This window comes from Pituophis catenifer, unplaced genomic scaffold, assembly GCF_029215685.1.
Source record: "Pituophis catenifer annectens isolate HBS135680 unplaced genomic scaffold, rPitCat1.0.hap2 SCAF_2, whole genome shotgun sequence".
NCBI lineage: Eukaryota > Metazoa > Chordata > Lepidosauria > Squamata > Colubridae > Pituophis > Pituophis catenifer.
Genome location: NW_027256882.1, coordinates 35,870,296 through 35,893,063, shown reverse-complemented (window position 1 = coordinate 35,893,063; position 22,768 = coordinate 35,870,296). Strand labels below are relative to the sequence as shown.

The 22,768-nt window shown below is 36.9% G+C and overlaps 1 protein-coding gene across 1 annotated transcript in view; it reads left to right on the top strand.

The window, feature by feature from the left end:
- Nucleotides 1-20,863, top strand: part of LOC139310106 (vomeronasal type-2 receptor 26-like) — a 49,630-nt gene extending 28,767 nt beyond the window's left edge. The window contains exons 4-6 of the mRNA XM_070934263.1: nt 10,790-11,075; nt 19,409-19,535; nt 19,962-20,863. Coding sequence (XP_070790364.1) covers nt 10,790-11,075; nt 19,409-19,535; nt 19,962-20,863 — 1,315 coding nt within the window. The remainder of the gene's footprint in view (nt 1-10,789; nt 11,076-19,408; nt 19,536-19,961) is intronic.
- Nucleotides 20,864-22,768: the final 1,905 nt, after the last annotated feature.

Below are 22,768 nucleotides of genomic sequence, written 5' to 3'. Positions count from 1 at the left end.
GGACCTTATAGGTCATCTAGTCCAACCCCCCACTCAAGCAGGAGGCCCTATACTGTTTCTGACAAATGGTAGTTCAATCTTTTCTTGAAAGCCTCCAGTGTTGAAACTTCCACAACTTCCGAAGGCAACTTCTGTTCCATTGATTGATTGTTCTCACTATCAGAAAGTTCCTCCTGATTTCTAAGTTGAATTTCTCCTTGGTCAGTTTCCATCCATTATTCCCTGTCTGGCCTTCAAGTGCCTTGGAGAATAGCTTGACCCCCTCCTCTCTGTGGCAGGTCCTCAAATACTGGAACACTGCTAATCCTAGATTCCTGTGTTCCTTGGGGTTTTAATCCTGCCTTGAATGGATTACCAAATCTGTATTTTTAAAAGGTGGCCTCCTCAGTTACTTTGGGGCTATTAAGAAGTCCGTTTCCTGCCTTTTAAGAGCATGTTTCTCTATTTCATATTTAGGAAAATATAATTTTATGCTTTTTTAATATGTCTCAAAATATTTCATTCTTCTCTTATAACTTTGTATAAGAGGCAACTGGACTTTCTTGATTTCCAGAAAGTCCAGTTGGCTCTTGAAAAAGCACCTTTGGGACAGGAGTCTCTTCCATTGCTTCAGAGTGGCCAAGGCACATGATTGCTCACTGATAGTAAGATTTTTAAAAAAGGAGGTAGGGGTGTAGACCAGAGGTGGATTTCAGCAGGTTTTGACCAGCTCTGGAGAACTGGTAGTTGAAATTTTGAGTAGTTCAGAGAACTGGCAAATACCACCTCTGACTGGCCCCGTCCCCATCTATTCTCTGCCTCCCAAGTCCCAGCCGATTGGGAGGAAATGGGGACCCTGCAGCAATCCTCCCCTGGAGTGGGGAGGGAACGGAGATTCCACAGCATCCCTCCCCTGCCATGCCCACCAAGCCATGCCATGCCACATGCCAGATACAAGATATTTAAAAGAGGGCTCCAATAGCAATAACACTTAGACTTATATACAGCTTCACATGCTTTACAATCCTCTCTAAGCAGTTTACAGAGTCAACAATCTGGGTCCTCATTTTACCAACCTCAGAAGGATGGAAAGCTGAGTCAACCTTGAGCCTGGTGAGATTCGATCTGCCAAACTGCTGGAAGCCAGTGATCAATATGTCATGATCTGGAGTTAACCATTCTGGAATTGAAGAATGATCCACACCAGACAAAATAAGAAGGGATTATAATGGCCCACTGCCTACTTCAAGAGTGTTGAACTGTTTTTCCATGTTTTAATCTTTACAATCTCAAGAATAAGTTTGGAGACTAAAAAACAATCAAACTTCCCTAAATTGTTCCTTTCTCGACTCTCAAATTAGGATTATTCTCCTGAGTCAAAGAAAACTCTTTTCTCCAACAGCACACTTTTATAGGCAAGGCTCATTCCAAATTCCCTTTCTAATTATCAAAATCATGATTATTTATTCTCCTTTGAACAAAGTTCATGGGATTTCCACCAGCACAATTAGTTGCCAATCAATGCGACAACAAATGGGATAGACAGCATGTGATAATCTGATTTGTAACAGCCTCCTGTGAAGAGATCAGAGTTTGGGGAAAAGCTGGGCAAATACTCTAGCAGTCTGAAATTGCAGATAGTTCTTTTAAATCTGGGAGCAAATTGGACCTTCTTCACTGTAGTTCTAATCTTTTTGTGATCTCTGAGATTTAACTCTGTTTTGAAGAAAGAACTCTAGGAAGGATCTCCTGCAGTATACTGTATGTCAAATGTTGCTGCTGCTGCATATACAGCTTTTTCTGCTTCAGTTTCTCTCTCAAATTCCCTGTGCAGGTACACTGATGAAATGTCCATTTGAGGTGATAATAGAAGAAAAGGAGTGGTTCCATTACTACAAGCCAGGAGACTACTGGATTACTGGAATACTGTCTGGAATTGTAGCTCGATTGTACCAATTTTCATTCTCCAAGCCTCCCACCCACCAACTGAAAAGGTAATTGTCAGCTCCTCCAAGGGTTCTGGTGATTGATTTTACCTAATTTGATTTTACTAAGGTTAGTCTCCCAATGGGCAGCAGGGTGCTTGCTGCTGCCTGAAGAAAAAAAGCCTAGAAACTAGTGGATTGGGATTTCACTGAAATAGGGCTGCATAAAAATCTTGGTTTACATAGGAAGTACCTCGCTAAAGAGAAATACACATAAAGGCCTACGAAAAGAAAAAACAAATATAGATAGACAGACAGACAGACAGACAGACAGACAGACAGACAGATAGATATAGATATAGATACACACACACACATAGTGTTTTTCTATACACACACACATATATAATTTTTTAAATTTTCTTTTAATACAAACATTCCCTCTTTCAGTAAACAGTGTGTCGTCTGAGTATATATTTTTGTGTCATGACAATTAAAATTGTCTTGGATACCACCATATTCATTATTTGTATCTCTTCTTATATTACTACTAATATTTAACATACCTATTCTTATAACATTTCTCTTCTTAATTTATTTGCCTTTATAATACATTGCTTTCATATTTATCCTCCAACCATTGATAGAATAACTCCTGTATATTATAATAATCAGATTCTTCCTTTCCTTTGATTGCAAGTGTTAATCTATTCATTTCTGCACATTCTAATATTTTCTTACTCATATTTTCATCCGTAGGGATCTCTTCACTTTTGTGAAGAATTTTGTGCAAATACAATTCTAGCTGCAGTTATTATATGAATAATCAAGTATACATTTTCTTTACTATAAGCTTCTGGTATTATCCCCAACTGGAATAGTCCAGGTTTTAAATCAATATGTTGCTAGTTCATCTTCTCCAACCACATACCTCCAATGTCTTTTCTAGGAATGATTTCCTTTCCCCTATTCCTCACCTTGAGAAAGGCAAGTCATTATTGCTCATCCCAATTTGCTTTAGAGGAAAGGCTCCTGGGGAACCTGATGATTTTGTAAAACCTGAGTTTGCAAAGTTTCTTTGTAAGTTCTTCCACAAGTGTCAGCCTTAACACTGGGTAACACTGGGCACTGCCAACACTGTCCCACAATGAATCTTGCCTGGATGGGGTTCTGCCTGCTTTCAAAATGACTCCCTTGGGACTGTGGAGAGTCAGCAACTTGTTTATTCATATTTATTTTCTTTATTTATTAACAATAATAAAACAGTAACTCCCAATAAAGTTATTGAATGATACCTTAGAACAGAGTGAGATCTCTGGTATTTTCTCCCTACTGTTTCTTCCCCTTCCTCACATTTAATCTATAATTCCTACCACCTTCTCCGCTCTTTTTTTGCACCCTTTAACACTTTTGCCACTTTTGTGGCTTCCCTGTTCCTTTTGGTTTAAATAAAAGGGATACTTTTAAAAAACCAAATTCAAGGACGGGAGAGACTTTATGTGATAAGTTAATGTTTAGTCACAGAGGAATCAGATTAATTGTAGTTAACTGTAAAATATAGGACAATAACTCTAAAGCCATGAATTTTTTTCCCAATCATTTTTTTATTTTAAAACAAAAATAAAACATAAAAACATCATCATTCCAAACAGTTACAGACAGTATATCGATCGGTTTGCATCCTTTTGTGCTCCTGCCTCTCTTCAAAATATCACTATAAATCCCAAGGTTATTTCCATATAAAAAGAAAAAATTTTTTCACTTAATTTATCTCAGCATCCACATGTTTCATATTTATCTCCATTTTTTATTGTCCATCCATTGATAAAATAAATCCCGTATCACATAATATTGTTTATCTTCCTGCTCTCTTATTTCAAATGTCAATTTACTCATTTCAGCACAGTCCATCATTTTCTTAATAATTTCTTCATCAGTAGGTGTCCTTTCTCCTTTCCAATTTTTTGCAAATACAATTCTAGCTACTGTTAAAAGGTTCACAATTAAATATTGCAATTTTTTATTGTATATCTCTGGTAAGATCCCTAATAAAAATATCTCTGGTTTAAAATCAATATGTCTCTTAGTCATTTTTTCCAATCACGTGTGTATCTTGGTTCAATATCTCTGCATCTCTGCATGTCTACCACATGTGGTAGTAGGATGTCTGATGACACTTCCAACACTTCTCCGATTTATTCTGGAACATTCTGGCTATCCTCGTCAGGGGTAAATGCCACCTATAAAACATCTTATACAAATTCTCCTTATATGCTGTAGACATTGTCATTTTATAATTATGTGACCACAATTTTTGCCATTTCTCTAAATCAATGCCATAACCAAAATTTCCCCCCCCATGCTATCATTGATTCTTTAACTTGTTCTTCTTCCAGTTTTACTTCTAACAAATATCCATACAACTTTTTAATTATATGATCATCAGAACCCATTAAAATCTTGTCTACATTAGTCAAGACATTATAAAAACCTTCTTGTTTGAGATCTCGATATTTAGAAAATATTTGCATATATGAAAACCAGTCCATCTTATATCCCTTATCTTCTAATTCCTGCTTTAATTTAAGTTCACCCTTTTCATCCAACAATTCACTATACCTAATAATTTGTTCCCTTTTAAATATTACTGAATATGAAAAAGCTTCAATTGTAGATACCCAGATTGGAATCTTCAAATAATGATGTTTTTTGACCTCCTCCCAATTCAACCATAAAGCTTCATATATCTGATGTCTTCTAAAATACCCTTGTATTTTTGTGCCTTTGTACTATAAAAAGGCGTGCCACCCCATCAACAAAACATGTCCCTCCAAATTCAATAATCTGGTATTTCTCAAAGTTATCCATTCTTTAAGCCACATTAAACTTGCTGCTTGATAATACAGTTCAAAATTAGGCAAACCAAAACTACCCCTAGCTTTAGCATCTTGTAACAGTTTTAATTTTATTCTCACCTTTTTCCCTTGCCAAATATATTTCAGTATCATTTTATTTAAATCTACAAAAAATTCCTTACCCAACTTGATAGGAATTGTCTGAAATAGGTACAAAATTCTAGGTAAAATATTCATCTTGATAGTTGAGATCCTACCAATCAAAGATAACTGCAAATTACCCCATTTCACCAAGTCTTGCCCTATCTGTTGTTTAAGCTTGTTATAGTTATTTTCTTTAAGTGCACTACACCTTAATGTTAAATATATCCCCAAATATTTTACTTTATTTGTAACCTGCATTTTTGAAACCTCCATCGGTTCTTCTTTTTGCTTTTTCAACATATTTCTAGTCATTATCTTCATTTTATCTTTATTAATTTTCAAGCCAGCTACTTTCCCAAATTCTCCAACAGTTTATATCAATTTATTTATTGTTGTTAATGGTTCTTCAATGATAAAAACCAAATCATCTGCAAAGGCTTGAAGTTTATATTCTTCTTTTTCGATTTTCATGCCTTTTATCTCTTGTTCTTCTCTGATGCGTCTATTTAAATCTTCTAAAGTCATTATAAACAATAATGGGGACAGCGGGCATCCTTGTCTAGTGCCTTTTTCTATTTCAATAGGATCAGTCAATTCTCCATTTATCATTACTTTTGCTGTCTGTTTAAAATAAATAGCTTCAATTGCCTATATAAATTTCCTACCAAAGCCCATCTTTTCCATTTGGAGTATCATAAATCGCGAATTAACATTATCAAAAGCTTTTTGTGCATCTAAAAATACCAAAGCTATTTGTTTTTCAGTATGTGCTTCATAATAGTCTAAAGTGTCCAAAATTATTCTTATGTTATCTCTAATTTGTCTTTTTGGTAGGAATCCATTTTGATCCACATGTATAAAGTTGTTCAAATATCTCTTAAGTGTTTCCACCAATATTAATGCAAAAATTTTGTAATCCGAGTTTAGCAAGGATATAGGCCTATAGTTTTTTATTTGTTGTGGGTCTGTGTCTTCTTTGTGAATCAATGTAATATACACCTCAGTCCATGATTTAGGTATTACCTTCTTTGTCATCACTTCATTCATCACCTCCAATAGTGGAAGGGTCAAAGATTCTTGTAGCGTCCTGTAATATTCAACTGATAGACCGTCTGGCCCTGGCGCCTTCCCATTCTTTTGCTTCTTGATTGCTTCATCGTTATGTTTCTTTCCAACGTCTCCTCCACGTCTTTACAAATCTGAGGTAGTTTTGCTTCTTGTAGATACTTTAGCACTTTTTCCTCCTCTATCGTCTCTCTTTTATATAGTTGTCTGTAAAACTCTTGTATTATCTTCCCCATCTCTTTATTTCCAAATTTACTTTGCCCTTGTGCATCAACTAGGTGTGTTATTTTCCTCGATTCTCTTTCCTTTTTCAATTTATAAGGTAACCATCTGCCTGGTTTATTCACATTTTCAAAGTAGTTTTGTTTGGCACTTCTTATTTTTTGAGCCAATTCTTCTTTCTCCAGTAGATCCATTTTATGCTTTATTGTATCCATTTTGATTTTAATATCCTTCTTATGTGGATCTTTCTGGAGTTCCTTTTCGAACCTTTTGTAATCATCGGTTAATAATTTCGAAGTTAGCCCTTTTTTGCATTCCTTTTCCTTGTGTAGTCTATGATTAGTCCTCTGGCATATGCCTTCATTGTATCCCAGCAGTTTTGTATCGATGTCTCTTCTTTCTTGTTTTCTTTAAAGAAGAAAGCCAATCTCGTTCCATTTTCTGCACAAAATCTTGCTCTTTTAATATTGTATTATTTAAAGTCCATCTAGATCTTCTTGTTCGTCCTTTCCAGATTATTATCACAGGATTATGGCTGCCCATCAATTGGTTTCTATTTCCACATAATCTATATTCAACAACAAATCCATTGTTGTCCATATCATATCTAATCTGGACCAAGATAAATGTCTGTCAGACTAAAAAGTATATTGTTTGTTTTCTCTGTTTCTTTTTCTCTATGTATCTTTCAAATTTATTTCCTCCATCATCTTAAAGAAGGATCTTGGTAATATCTTTCTGGTATGTTTTATTGCCTTATTCATTTTGTAATCCAAATTTTCATCCACAATTCCATTAAAGTCCCCCATCATACATATATTATCATATTCCATTTCAATTATTTTATTATGTAATCTTCTATAAAAGTCACTTTGATTTTCATTTGGAGCATATATTGCTATTAAAAGAATGTTCGTATTGTTATCGATTATTTCAACCATCAAAATTCTACCTTCTAAGTCTGAATACTTTTGTTCCGCCACTATTGCATTTTTAATTTATAATACAACTCCTCTTTTTTTACTTTGCGATAGGGATGAAAAAGTTTTTCCAAGTTTTGGGTGTGTCAATAAGTATTCGTGTTGTTTTTTAATATGTACTTTTTGTAAGCAAATTATATCAGCTTTTAGTTTCTCTAATTTGTGGAATACTTTCTTTCTTTTAATAGCCAAATTAAGTCCATTTATATTTATTAAAATTAATTTCCTTTCTTCCATATTCATACTTTTTATGTAGGTTTTATTGCTCTAGTAAATCTTACTTCACGTTGTTCCTTTTTTTGAATAACTCCCCCAACTGCTCCCTCTGTCGACTCAAGCATTGCCAATTCTTCCTCTGTAAATTTTATTGGAGCTACAGGTTGGATTTCGAATTGCATTTCCATTTCTTTTTCTCTAAGAAATTGATCATAGAAAGCTCTTGCTTTATCAAGTGTTCAGTCTGTATCGTTGAAGTTGCCATGCAAAAGTTAGTCCTTCTGGGGTCAACCATCTGTAGTTAATTCCTTTTTGCATTAAAATTTTTGTCAAAAACTGGTACTCTCTTTTCAACTCTCTAACTTTCCTTGGTATTTGTCTCAAAACCACCACTTCTTTTTCTTTGTATTTCAAAGTTTTTTCTCTTGCTGCCTGGAGAATTTGTGCTTTAATTGATTTCTTAGTGAATCTTATATGTACCTCTCTTGGGAGTTTATTACATATTGAGTATCTAGTGTAAACTCGGTAAATCTTGTCATCTCCTTCCAACATCTTCTCTTTAGTAGTTTCTAAGGCTTCGGCCAGCAACCTAATCATCACATCTGCAAGGTTTTCTCCTTTTTCTTCTTCCACATTTTGAAATCTTAAATAAAATTCTGCTTTGTCTATTTCCCATCCGATTAGTCCATTTGCTTCTAGCTCCACATCTCCCAATCTATTCTCGATTTCTTTCATTTTCTCTTCTTTTTGATCTTCCTTCTTCTCTAATTTTGACAGTCTCTCTTCATAATTCACCATTGTTTGCTGGATATTGTCCACTTTTTCATCTGTCTTAAGTAGCTGTTGTTCCATCCTTTGGACTTTTTCATCGGTCTTAGATAGTTGTTGTTCCACTTTAGTCAGTTGTTGTTCCATTCTTTGTACTGTTTGTAAAATTGTTTGTATTGGCGATTCTTTATCTTTGTCTTTTTCTTGTTGCAACATTGTCTGAATAGATCTTTGCCCACTAGATGGTGATGATGCAGGTGTAGTTGCAGCAGATCTCACTGTTGCTACTTTTCTGCTCATTTTGTAATCCAATCAAGTGAAGGAAAAAAAGGGAAAAAGGAGGGGGGAAAAAGAAAAAAAATCCAAAAAAGAGGGGAGGGAGGGGAGAAAAAGTAAAAGAGGAAAAAACAAGAACAGAAAAAAGACAAAAAATTGGTCAAATCAAGCTCTTCTGGTTCTTCCAAACCATAATCCTTTAAATGTTAAAAAGGAAAAGAGAAAAAAAAAGAGAAACAGAAAAAGCAAAAAAAGGGATCCAAAAGCAAGAAAGGATAAAAAAGAAAAATAAAAAATAAAAGGCCAAAAAGATAAAAAATAAAAATAAGGGTACCAATTACAAAAAACAAAAAACAAAAACCAGAAGTTCTTCAGGCACTTGGTTGCCTTGATCCAATACAATTATATCCAAATTTTAAAAGTGTGAGAAGGGGCGAAGAAAAAAAGAAAGAAAGCTCAAAAATATAAGAATCAAAAGGAAAAAAGAGAAAGCATTCAGAGAGTGATACTTTAGCCAAGCCACAGTATTAAAAGCAATAGTTCAGGAAAAAAAGATAGCAAGTAGCAGCTCTAAGGAGCACAGTGACCTTTTATATTATTTCGAGGCTTCTATTTCAATAAGGACCAGCAAAAGCACCTGTTTAAACAATGCAGATAAACCACATTCTCCAGCTATTCACAGATCTTATCAACTTCACATACAGCCTCTTTGTTTTATCTACACTGTAGTTCTCAGCTGTCAACTTGAATAAACATAAAAACAAGTTTCTCCAGCAGATGGCAGTACACTCTCCTGCCTTTCTGCTAAAAAAGATTACCAAGAGGGGAAAAAAAAAGATTTTGCAAGTTTTAAAAGAAAGAAAAGAAAGAAAAATTTCAAATCCATTTAAATATTCCAGTCAATATTCATCAGTTCTTCTCTTTAAAAAAAAAAAAAAGCAGACAAAGATTGCAAGTCCTACTAAACTTCTCTCTTTCAATTCAGTCCCGATCTCAGTCAATAGTGAAAGTGAAGCAATTAAGCAATTAAGTCCTTTAGCTAAATAGCCAAATAGGGTAAAAAGAAAAGTTTTTTCCCTTCTTTAGTTTCACCGCTTATCTCATCTTAGATGCAATCTTCAAAACCATTTCCCCTCGGGGTGTTCTCTGTATTATTTAGAAATTGAAAGCTCTCACTGATCCGATACGCTGTCACTTTCGCTCTTCAAGCTGCCCCAGCCTTGGCAGCCATTAATGGCTGTTACCCCGACACCAGAAAAAGAGCTTTCCTTGGATCAATCAGGGGATTTGTGGTACCCCTGAGATCACAGGGATGTGCAATCCACTACTGCAGTCAAAACTAGACTGCGGGGTCCCGGAAGGATTGTCTAAAATCGGGGCTGTCGGTGGGGGTTTCTGGAACTCAGAAATCCCCGTCCGTGCTGCCGCGGCGTCAGCTGACCACTTCTAAAGCCATGAAAGTCGTTGTTGCAAAGTCGTGTCCAGCCCAATGTGACCCCATGGACAAGGCTCCTCCAGGCCTTCCTGTCCTCTACCATTCCCCAGAGTCCATTTAATCTCACTCCTACTGCTTCAGTGACTCCATCCAGCCACCTCATTCTCTGCCGTCCCCTTCTTCTCTTGCCCTCAATTGTTCCCAGCATTAGGTTCTTCCCCAGTGAGTCCTTCCTTCCCATTAGGTGGCCAAAGTATTTGAGTTTCATCTTCAGGATTTGGCCTTCTAAAGAGCAGTCAGGGTTGATCTCCTCTAGGACTGACCAGTTTGATTGCCTTGCAGTCCAAGGGACTTGCAGGAGTCTTCTCCAGCACCATAGTTCAAAGGCCTCAATTCTTTGGCACTTAGCCTTTCTTATGGAAGCCATGAATATTTTGCAGCAAATCTCTAGGTCTAAAGAAGGCTTGGTGAAGAGTTGTCCATCTTCAGATAGGTAATACCATTTGCTAATCTAGCACTTGAATCCAACTGTTAGTCCTCTCCAGGGTGATATAACAGGAACAAATCATATCATATGATCACCACCTATACATCTACACCTGGTAGCATCCCTTATTAGCATTCTTGAGGACTGGGAAGATACGGATCTTGTATAATTCTTCTGTGTAATTCTGCCACCTCTTCTTAATCTCTTCTGCCTCTGTTTGGTCCCTGCCATTTTGGTCCTTTATCATGCCCATCTTTGCATGAAACATTCCCTTCATATCTCCAATTTTCTTGAAGATTGGACACTTTGCAAAACAACAGATCTGTAGAATTGAGTAATTTTACATTATCGGCAAAAAGAATGCAATTGCTTTTAAGTTGATCACATGAATCATTGATGTAGAGCAAAAAAAGATGATGAAATTTCTTATGTTGCAGTGAGAACAACTTCTACCACATTCTACCCTTCTTGTTGGCTGTTCATGAAGTCAACCAGAATTCAAGGCTCTTACCCAACATCACCCTGGGCTACAACATCTATGAGAACTTTTTCAGTGCAAGAATGACATATGAGGCCATGCTGGATGTGCTGTCTACAGGACAGGAGAACATCCCAAACTACAGATGTGGAAGACAAAAGAACCTGCTGGCGATTCTTGAAGAGATGGATTCTGAACTCTTTGATCATATTTCCAATGTCTTGAGCATCTATAAATTTCCACAGGTATAAAGCCAAATGAAATTAATTCTGTGTTGTAAAATGTTCAGATTTGCCTAGAAGGCAGCAGTTGTATATATTTCTCCAAATAAATTGAAAGTCAGAGAGTAAATATTAGAAGAGATTAAATATTTTTTAATTCACAAAATTGTCTCTGTGTGTATACATATATATGTTTGTATGTGTATATGTATGTATGTATATGTATGCTATATACAAACACACACACATAGATACACACACATATATATGTATGTGTGTGTGTATGTATGTGTGTGTGTGTGTCATTATATACATTCAGTGCTGGGCTGCTGCCGGTTCCGATCAGTTCTAGCGAACCAGTAGTTCTGGCGATCATTTGTCCCTGTCCATGTCACCTGCCCCCATCCTATCCTGTCCTATAATTCCACGTTTCTCAGCTCAGATGATTTGCGTGGCATGGTGGATTTCTGTGCCTCAGCTGTTTTACTTACTGTGCCCTAGAAGGTAAGCTGTAAAATTGGTGTATTTTGAATGCTGCACAAGCGCACAAAGCACACACTCACAGAAACACAGACACACAAACACATATGTGGTTGGGCTAGAAGACTTTCCAGCTCTATTCTGATTGACTAATTGAATGAGGGGATGGGTGACCCACAGAGTTATAATTTGACCAGAAGGGTGGTACTCTATGATGACCACCAATGAACATCACCCACAGATAATTCAGAGCTCCCTGATTTCAAAGGGAGCATACAAGACAACAGGACAGGACATCAAGGAAACTAGCAAAATTCATGCAGTTATCATTTGAAGTGTCTCTCAGCACTGTGGAAAGGTCCTTAGATTTACCATCTGACTTTTATCATTAAAACTGGTACAAACTACCAATACCTTTTCTTTCATCTTAGATCAACTACAGTGTCATCAACCAGATGGCTGAGCAAAATTATCGTTTTCCTTTTTCATATCGGATGACCCCAAACCAAGAACCTCCTGACTCAGCAATCATCCAGCTGCTCATGCAGTTCCAATGGACGTGGATCGGTGTCCTTTCTCGGGACAATGAAAGAGGAGAAAAATTCAAAAGACGCTTGGAAGTTCTTGCTCTAAAAAATGGGATTTGCATTGTCCTCTCAGGAACCGTCCCAGAAGGAAATATGCAGAAAAGTGCTGGAGAAACTCTCATACAAGAAAAAAGGAAAACGTTCCTTTCTCTAATCAAGAGTCAAATAAAAATTATAGTATGCCAACTGGATTTTCAGGCCTCAGGAATCTTAGCAATAATAATACAAACGATGGATACATCCATTGTGGGAAGGGTGTGGATTGCAACAACTTTGACAGCTTCAGGTGTAGGTATTTTTGACCTCTGGGTTGATCTCAAAAATAAATATGCTTTGTTTTCCTTCCTCATCCAGACAAAGAGAAGGACTCAGTATGATGACTTTAATTCTTATGCATCCATGGTCTTATCGTATGGAAAGGAAGCGTTCCAATGTTCTTATTCAAGTCCTGTGTTATCTAAGAAAGTTTGGAAAAAATGCAGAGAAAAAGAGAATTGGGAATTCCCACCCCATGATGTGATTGCAAGAATCCTGTCTCAGGATTCCTCCAGTATTTTCCAAATAATTCAAATTGTGGCCTGGGTCCTCAGTGCTGCCTCTTCCTCCCAACGGAGTAAGAGGAGAATGCAAGTTGGAGACCATCAACCACCGCAGATTGTACAGCCATGGCAGGTAAGTCTTCTCCCTTGACGTTCCACGGATTCTCCCATTCCAATTCCTCAATGTTAACTTAGATGTAGAAAGGGGTGAGATATTCCAAAGAGCAGTTGCCCAGTTTGTGGTATTTGAGAGTGAGTGTCAATTTTTCCCCCTTTTTTTCCCCCCTCCTCCCTAACCCCCCTCATAATAAAACCTAAATACATAACAGGTTATATCATACTTTGCTATCCACTTACTCCATCTCCATATGCTGACCCTTTCTTTCTAATAAAATTATCATATCCCCCTTATACTATACTATAATATACATTTCAAAGTGACATTCTATTATAACATTATCTAATAACTCCTAATTTAACATAATAATATTATTATATCTCCCAATTTAACAATTTCTGCTCATAATCTACCCTTTTACTACCCCCCATACGGTATAACCTTTCAAAACATACTTCCGCTCTAAGACTATTCAATAAATCCTAATTTAACATTTATTCAACTACCCATTTCCTTCCCCCCCATCATTATGTCTCTTAACTCAAATCTTGTACATATATTCACATCTAAACATAATATCCCTTTTCTTTAAACTAAACAATCAATAACCTAACCTATCTCCACCCACTTTCCTACAAAATTACCATAATCATTCTTAATATCTTTATTCTACCCACTCTACTAGAAAAATATTCCCTTGTATAAATAAAATCCTAAAAGAAAAAAAAACTTTAGGCTTGTAATCCACATAATATCTTCTGTTATGTCTTTCAACTGGATGATAAACTCCATCGCCCACGTTAGGGTAACATCGCATCCTAATTCCAACAGTATTTTCAGTATCTTCAAGTACCATCTGCCCCCATCAGTAACAAATATCTTCATATTGGAAAAAGAAAAAAGAAAAAAAAAAACCCGACAACCACCCGAGTGACTTTATATTTATATTCCATATAATGTCTATAGAGGTGTCTTTTATCCAGATTATTAATTCCAACCACCATAATAGGGTAACAACCAGATCTTCTGCATGCCCCAATCCAGTAGATCTCTTGCCATATAACTCAGCATACACGTAATATATTTATCAAAAAATCCAAAAAACAAACAAGATATTTCCAACCATTCAATTTAAGGCCTTTTTCACATCCCAAAAAATTCAGCACTGCAGAGATCTGCTTTATCCTCAGGATAAAATAAACCAATACTTTGCCCATTATCTATTCGTATATTCAGTCCTCTCATAGGTAACTGGCATTACACTGTTGTTTAGTTTAAAAGTTTTTGTTCTTGTGAGGCCTACTTCTTATTTTCTTGACTTTTTGTGGGTTGGATCTCCATCCTAAATTCCTTTCTGTAGATTGTGTATCGACTATTTGGTTTTCGTGCTGATCTATAACTTGATCCTGTTGGGTTTGCTTTTGTGGCTGAAATCTTTCTGGTTCTGTAAATTGTATATCATCTGATTGACTTCCATGCTGGTTTGTGGCTTGATAAATCATTGCATTAGAGTCCGGAACCGCCTCTCTTATATTAAATAATCCAGCTAAAACCTCTGAAGAAGAATCCAAAAGCGACTCATCTGTGGAGGCCTCTTTAACTTGTTGTTTCTTCATTATTTCCATCTCCTTCTGCTTTTCTTGAATTTCTGTCTCTTGTTGATTTTGCTTTTTAAGTACCTTATAGTAAAATTCTTCCGCTTTTTCAGCAGTATTTAACTGATATCTTACTCCTTGATATCTCAATATTATACCCACTGGTACATCCCACCTGAATAAAATATTTTGTCTTCTTAACTCAGTCACCAAAAAGCCAAATTTCTTTCTATCTCTTAAGATCTTAGGCGGCAATTCTTTATATATCCAATTTTTTCTCCCATACAGTTGTAGAGTAAAATTAAAAGATTTTTGCACAATATCATTTCTTATATCTTTATCTGTAAAGTAAATCACCACATCTCTAGGCAATTGCCTTTGCTTTGCAATCCAGGAATTAACTCTATAAGCCTTATCAATTTTACTGAATACCTCCTCAGGACGAACCTTTAAGACCCCAGCCATAACTTGAGCAGATGTTTTTCTTAAGTCATCACTGTTATTTTCCTGTAAGCCTCTGATTCTGATCGCAAATTCTGTAATCCTGTATTGCAACATTACAACTTCTCTTTCAATTCCTTGCTTTATATCTTCTGCATTATAAGTCTCGTGACCAACTTCCTCTTTAGACTTTACTTCTAAACCATTGTCTCAAATATTTATTAAATCCTTTTCAATTCTTAATATTTTATTGTCCAAATTATCAATTTTCTCCATTTTAGACTCTAGCAATTTAATATTTGTGTCCAACTTTATAACAACTTCTGAAAAACCATTAGTCACTGTTACAATCTTTTGTTGCAAATTATCATACTTTAGTTGTATCATTTCTTTAATTTCCTGCCTTAATTTTTCAAATCTCTGGTTCACAGTCTCATAATATTTTGCCATTTCCTCCTGAATAAATTCTTTTAAATTAAAACCATTCTGCAGAGTCTGTAGGCTCAGAGCTTCTTCAAACAGTTGTGGGTGGGGGAGCACCCCCCCCCTTCTTGTTTATCAGACTTTATTAGTAACGCCATCCTTCCAGCAAGCTCTTCTTTTTTTTCCCCCCCCAAACAAGATCAAATACAAATCTCCAAGGAGAGAGGAACTTAAAATAACTAATTTTCTTCCAAATTGTAGCCAGCACTATATATTCCGCTACTTTGTATCTGTTATGGAAGGACTCTCACTTTCAGCTTTCTTCTACGTCCCAAGCCTCAGCGGTCGCCATTTTAAAGTTTTTTTTTTCTCCCTTTCACTTTGAAATGCTTATATAAGTTCATTAAGGATACTTGTGATTTAGGGTCCCAAGTCCAAGTCTCTTTTTGATAAATCCATCTGTTAGTTTCGTTAATTGATCTGGTTCCAGCGCCTGGCTCTGCAAAAAGGCAGAGTGCACCCGATGCCCGGAGCGACGGCGAGGGGAAATAGGGAGCTCCAACCTGCTTGTCCCCAAGAGTTAAAAAAGACTCTGGGGACTTCGCAGAGGGCTCTACCTACCCCCGCCCGCTCAGACTCACATTTCCGTCGGGAAATGGAGTTTTTCGAGCCGCCTTTCAGGTGTAAAGGCGGCTCTTTTACAGGCAACGGGGCGGCGGTCATGGAGGACCATCTGGCGGTGCCGGAAACCAGACAGGAAGCCCCACATTTCCAACATAACTCTGATGCACCCAGAAACATTTTAGCAATTCTTGCTAGTGGGAGGTGCCACCTATACAACATTTTATATGCATTTTCCTTGAAAGACATTGCCATAGTCATTTTAATATTCCCCCCCCCCATTTGTTGCCATTTTTCTAAAAGAATCGAGTACCCAAAATTCCTCCCCCAGGCAATCATAGTGTCTTTTACAACCTCCTCTCCTATCATTCGCTCAAGCAATTGTGCATACATTTTGGTTATGTATTTATGGTCCTCTCCCAATAATATTTTATCAAAACTCTGTTCCATCACATATATCCCATAATTATCTCTATCTCTTCTGTAACGAGATTGAACTGTAGCGTAGGTCCACGCATGCACAGAAGTGTTTTGATGATGTTGGGGTCGGTGGGCGGAACCTCCTGCCAATTTTACTACCGGTTCTATAGAACTAGTGAGAACCGGGGGCAATACACCACTGGACTAGACATACCAAATTCCAGTAACTGTCCTTTTTAAGTTTTAGCCTCCAGCCCCCTAATCATTTTTGTTGCTCATCTCTACAGCCTTTCCAGAGTTTCAATATCTTTTGTACATAGTGTTGACTAGAACTGGATGCAGTATTCTAAATGTGGTCTTACTAAGGCTTTGTAAAGTGATATTAGAACTTCATGTGATCTTAATTCTATCCCTTTATTAATGCAGCCTAGGATTGCATTGGCATTTTTGTCTGCTGCCACACATTGTTGGCTCATATTTAAGTGATTGTTCACTAGGACTCCAAGATCCTTCTCACAGTAACTGACAAGTTTCAAATAGTCTGTACCTATACTGTTCGTTTTCCCTGCCTAAGTGTAAAACCTTACTTTTATCTATGTTGAATTTCATTTGGTTAGTTAGGGGCCCATGTTCAATTTGTCAAGATCTTTTTGGATTTTGAGCTTGTCTTTTGGGGGCAAAAGACAAGCTGTCAGCTTAGTGTCATCTTCAAATTTGATCAATTCCCCTTCAATTCCCTCACCTAGATCTTGTTTGAAGATATTGACGAGTGCTGGGCCTAAAATGGAAGCGTGGGGTACCCCAATACTTCTTTCTCTCCATGTGGATGAGGGTCCCCAGAGGACTACATGTTGAATATAATTTGTCACACAGTTACAAAGCCACCTGTTGGTGATGTTATCTATATTATGTTTTCAAGAATGTGAGATAAATACCATATTTTTTGGACTATAAGACGCACATTAATTTAGAAAAGGAAAAAAAAGTTTTTGGCCTCTGTGCGGTCCTTTTTTTTTTTTTGGCCCTTTTTTTGGCCCTTTTCTAGCCTTTTTCCAGCCTGTTTTTGGGGCTTTTTTTGTCCCGTTTTTGAGGCTTTTTTCATCCCCCCAAAAAACCTTTAAAACAGGCCAAAAGAAGCCTCAAAAAGAGCCTGAAGAAAGGTCCAAAATGGGCCAAAATAGGCTGCAAAAACGCTGAATAAAGGCTGAAAATGGGGTGTGTGGAGACCAAAAATAGCCAGGTGGGTGAGGCTTCAGCAATATTTGGTCTATAAGACACATAGACATTTTCATTTTATGAAAATGTGCATCTTATACTCCGAAATATATGGTATTTGAAAAAGAGCTGTAAATTCCTGGAGTATGACTGAAAGAAGCTTCCCATGAAATGTTGAATCAATCTGTTTCAGACTGCAGTGATGATTTGAAGAGGTTGAAATATTAAGAGTACGTCTAATCCAGAATAATAACAAGAAAAAGAAATTGAATAAAGGCTCAAACTGTAATGGTTTTTTTTCTATGTTTCTGCAGCTTCATAGGTTCCTGAGAAATTTCCAACATCACAATATTTCCAGAGATGGGATTTCTTTTGATGAAAATGGAGTTCCTGTTGGTGACTTTGATATCATGCAGTGGACATCCGTTTTGAACAAATCAGTTGCAGGGGTGAAAATTGGGACTGTAGAAAGACAAGCCTCCTCGGAAGTCAAGATTTCTGTTAATCAAAGTGCCGTCCAATGGCCAACTTTATTTAACAAAGTAATTGAGGCTGCTTGGATTTTGCTATTTATCTCCATCTGCTCAGAAATAATTCTTATTGAGACCAATTGAGATAACTCCCATATAAGAGAACTTAAAGCCTCATTAATTTATATCATTTTACTTTAGAGGCTTTACAATAATCTATCACATACTGGAACATGCTGCATTGTATTGTAGGATTTGCAATCTACATTATTAAATTGGGATATGTTGCCATAATTTATAGTACATCAAATTATCTTGTTTTCAATAAGAGAAAATCCAGAATGTCTATGGAGATTCTCAGTCATTCGGGTCATGGTTGTGCCAAAGGTTCTTTTTCAAAAGGCACCTGGACTTTGTTTTCCCTTGAAGATGTTTCACTTCTCATCCAAGAAGCTTCTTCAGTTCTGACTGAATGGTGGAGGATGGAAAGACTTGGAACTGTTGAAAAGACTGTGTTGTAAACAGGATATAGATTCAGCAATTGCAGGAAGATTACACACCCATTTGCACTATTCAGGTGACCCTGAGGGTGCAGATAAATTCTAAGTGGCATCAACAACTTTCAGAAAGACTGCTAATGACCAGATGACTGTAAGAAATATAAATCCTTCCATACTTCACCATTCAGTCAGAACTGAAGAAGCTTCTGGAATGAGAAGTGGAACATCTTCAAGGGAAAACAAAGATCAGTTGTCTTTTGAAAAAGCACCTTTGGGAGAAAAATCCAGAATATGAAGGATTTAATCCACTGAATTGCATAAGAAAAAGATATCACTAAGAATGTGGTGAAGGAAATGAGGGCAGCTAAAAAAGTCATTTACATATGATGATACAATGATCAGTTGTAGGAGAGAAAGATAGGGACTCTAGAGAAAGCTAGATATTGGAGGTTTCCTGAGAAAGCAAAGAAGGAGAAAAAATATATACCATATTTTTTGGAGTATAAAATGCACCTTAATTTTGGGGGAGGAAATAAGAAAAAAAAATCTGCCTCTGGCTACCAGCATCCATCCGTATTCATCTGGATAGCGTCCTGTTGGTGTGTGAGAGAGTTGAGGGCTGTTTGGAAACTGAAACAGTATTTGCTGTGTGAGCAACAAGGAAGGAGCCTCTGCATGGCTTACAGTAGGTCAATTGTTCTAAAGCTGCATGCTGTGCTGATCTCTGAAACTGAAACTGAAACTCCTCTCCTCTGCTTGTGTTTTCCTTTGCTGCTCCATGCCTCACATTATTAACTACATTCAGTGTATAAGACGCAATTAAAGTTCATGCTACTACTTCTGGACTGATTTTGCTCAATGTGCTCCTGAGCTTCTGGAAGCCACTTGATTTCAGTAAATCCTTCTAATTCATATATTACCCTGACTAATGTTTCTGTTTATGTTTAGATGGTGCCTTATTCAAGATGTACAGAAAGTTGCTCCCCAGGTTATGCCAAGCTTGTGAGAGAGGGAGCCCCAGTTTGCTGCTACGACTGTTCTCTGTGTATGGAAGGAACATTCTCTGGGCAAGAAGGTACAGTAGGTGGATCCAAAAAAAAAAAATCAGGATAAAATCAATATACTATCTTGTTTTTTGGTGGAGTGTTTGATAAATAAATAAGAAAAACATTAATTTCTTGAAGGCATCCACAAACATCAAAGAATTGATACTATCGCATCCACATGATGATGTGAACATTAAAATAAATAATGAAAGGTTGCTGATTTCTACTGAGTTGTTACTTTTTTGCTTGATTTTGGGAAAGAAGACAAATTTTGAGAGCTGATCATCACATTCATCTTCAGCCTTTAAAAAGAGTGTTAACTAATGTCGTATTGTATGGATATCCCTGGGAGAAATATTATATTATTCCTTGAAAATGAAGTAATTGATTTCTGATGTGGTTTTTATGGTCCTACAACTACAGAAACAGATTCATGCTAACCCTTTTTTTCTCAGATGCAGCCCATTGTGAAAAGTGTCCAGATGACCAGTATTCCAAAAAGAAGCGAGATCAGTGTGTCCCCAGAAGTATAAGCTTCTTATCCTACCAAGAATTGTTGGGACTCATCCTGGCATTCTTTGCCATCGCTTTGTCCCTAACCACCGCCTTTATTCTGGGAATCTTCATGAAATACCGAGACACTCCCATAGTCAAAGCCAACAACTGTGAACTCACCTACATCCTCCTGGTTTCACTCCTGCTTTCTTTCTTGACCTCCCTTCTATTCATCGGTCGCCCCGTGAAAATGACCTGTCTCCTTCGACAAACCATTTTCAGTATTGTTTTCTCAGTTGCTGTGTCTTCCTTGCTGGCCAAGACTGTCATGGTGGTGGTGGCCTTTCTCGCCACCAAGCCAGGCAGCAGCATGAGGAAATGGCTGGGGAAGAGTCTGGCCAACTCTATTGTTTTATCCTGCTCTGGTATTCAAGTAGGCCTCTGTATGATGTGGCAGGGAGTCTTTCCCCCATTCCCAGATTCTGACTTTCATTCCCAACCAGAACACATCCTGCTGCAGTGCAATGAAGGCTCTGTCACCATGTTCTACTCTGCTCTTGGCTACATGGGTTTTTTGGCTGCCATCTGTTTCTTGGTGGCATTTCTGGCTCGAAATCTGCCAGGGGCCTTTAATGAAGCCAAACTGATCACCTTCAGCATGTTGGTTTTTTGTAGCGTTTGGATCTCCTTTGTTCCCACATATTTGAGCACCAAGGGGAAATACATGGTAGCCGTGCAGATTTTCTCCATCCTGGCCTCTGGTCTGGGTTTACTGGGCTGCATCTTTATTCCCAAATGCTACATTATTATCCTGAGACCTGACATGAACACCAAAGAACATCTGATGATAAAAAATCATTAAGTCTCCTTGAGTTGGTATTTATTTTTCTACAGTTTACATGCAGCATAAAATCACATACTTTGAAGTAATGTTTTATCTGTTGTTGCTTATCTTTCTTCATTCCATGTGAATTTTGAATTATAATAATTGAGTAGTAAAGTTGCTAAAACAACTCAAACTATTTGAAATAATCATATCCTTCGATTATTCTAATCTGATTATGACATAAATAAAATTTCTGAAAAAAGGCGAGATAAACTGTGACCAGAGATGTTCTGATATGGTTTTAGATTAAATTAAAAACTACGGCTAATGATGACATTTGTTTTTGTTACTATATAGGTTGGTGTGCTGGTGTTATATTTTATTTTCTGCGGTGATGTTCTGACTTTGTTTTAAAAAATAGTTAATTTCAAATACTGTATATATTTGATTGATCTCTTCTGGCTTGATAATGTAAAATCATTCATACTTAGATAAATGAGATAGATAGATAGATAGATAGATAGATAGATAGATAGATAGATAGATAGATAGATATGGATGGGAGAGATCAAGAAAGAGAAAAATAGAGAGACAGATAATATTTTACATATTAAGAACAGATAAAATATCAATATGAACATTGGAGCAACTTTAATTTTTTTTCTCCATCCCTTTGAATAAATTAATGAGACAAATTATTGTTTTTGACAGTCTTCAATCAAAAGAAAAATATGTACAACTCTGAATGATTTGGGGGGAGAAATCATGTAGACATGCTGTGACAATGAAGATGTGCTTATGAGTATTAAAATTGGTTCCTCTTTTTATCCATATCCATATCCATTTCTACATACAGTGTATAGTGTATGTACAGTGTACATACACATACAGTGTCTTTGTGTCTCTGTGTGTGTCCTGCCAACCTAACCATTCAAAAGCATGTTAATGCAAGTAGATAAATAGGTACCACTTCAGTGGGAAAGTAACAATGTTTCATGAATCTTCAGTGCATAGTCATGCCAGCCAAATGACCATGGAACCATCTTCAGATAAAGGCTCTTCATTTTGTGAATCAAAGATGAGCACCGCCCCTTGGGTTGGTCATGACTGACAGGGGAAATCTTTACCTATACCCACTTAAACCTTTACCTATAAATATATAAAGTTGTTTTTGTGCATGTGTCTTCTTTGTCTTTGTCTTTTTGTCAGTCAGCCCTTCAGTGTATTACAGATTAGGAAAGCTATATCAAGTAAGTCAGTACTGCTTTTATCTGACCTTGTCTTGGTAATGGTCTCTCAATGCCATTTCCTCTGCCTTCTACTCTATCTCTCTTTGGATGTTGAGAAAGCATTGGAAAAGCAAAGCAATTACAATGTATTTTTATTGACATACTGATCAGTTTCACTCACTAGAATCCTCATGTATGCTAAATCAGGATTCTAGATTATCCTAATTTTGATTTCTGTCATTGTAGTATTGAATCTATCCTAGCCACTTCTAGGTTATCTGCAAAGATGAGAAACATTTCCTCCCTCCAATTGTTTACCAAATCGAAGTGTCCAGAATGCAGCACACAACAAGAACGAACTCAACAAGAATAAAATGGTATACGGTTACCTGCCTAAGCAGAGAGTTGGACTAGAAGACCTCCAAGGTCCCTTCCAACTCTTCTATTCTATTCTATTCTGTTCTGTTCTGTTCTGTTCTGTTCTGTTCTGTTCTGCTCTGCTCTACTCTACTCTACTCTACTCTACTCTACTCTGTTCTGTTCTGTTCTGTTCTGTTCTATTCTATTCTATTCTATTCTATTCTATTCTATTCTATTCTATTCTATTCATGAAGCATGTTTTTTCATGTTTTGGCACTCGGTGAGTAAAAGCTTCACCACCACTGCCGTATAGCAAAGACCCTGGGCTCAGGTCCTCAAATTTTATTTAGCC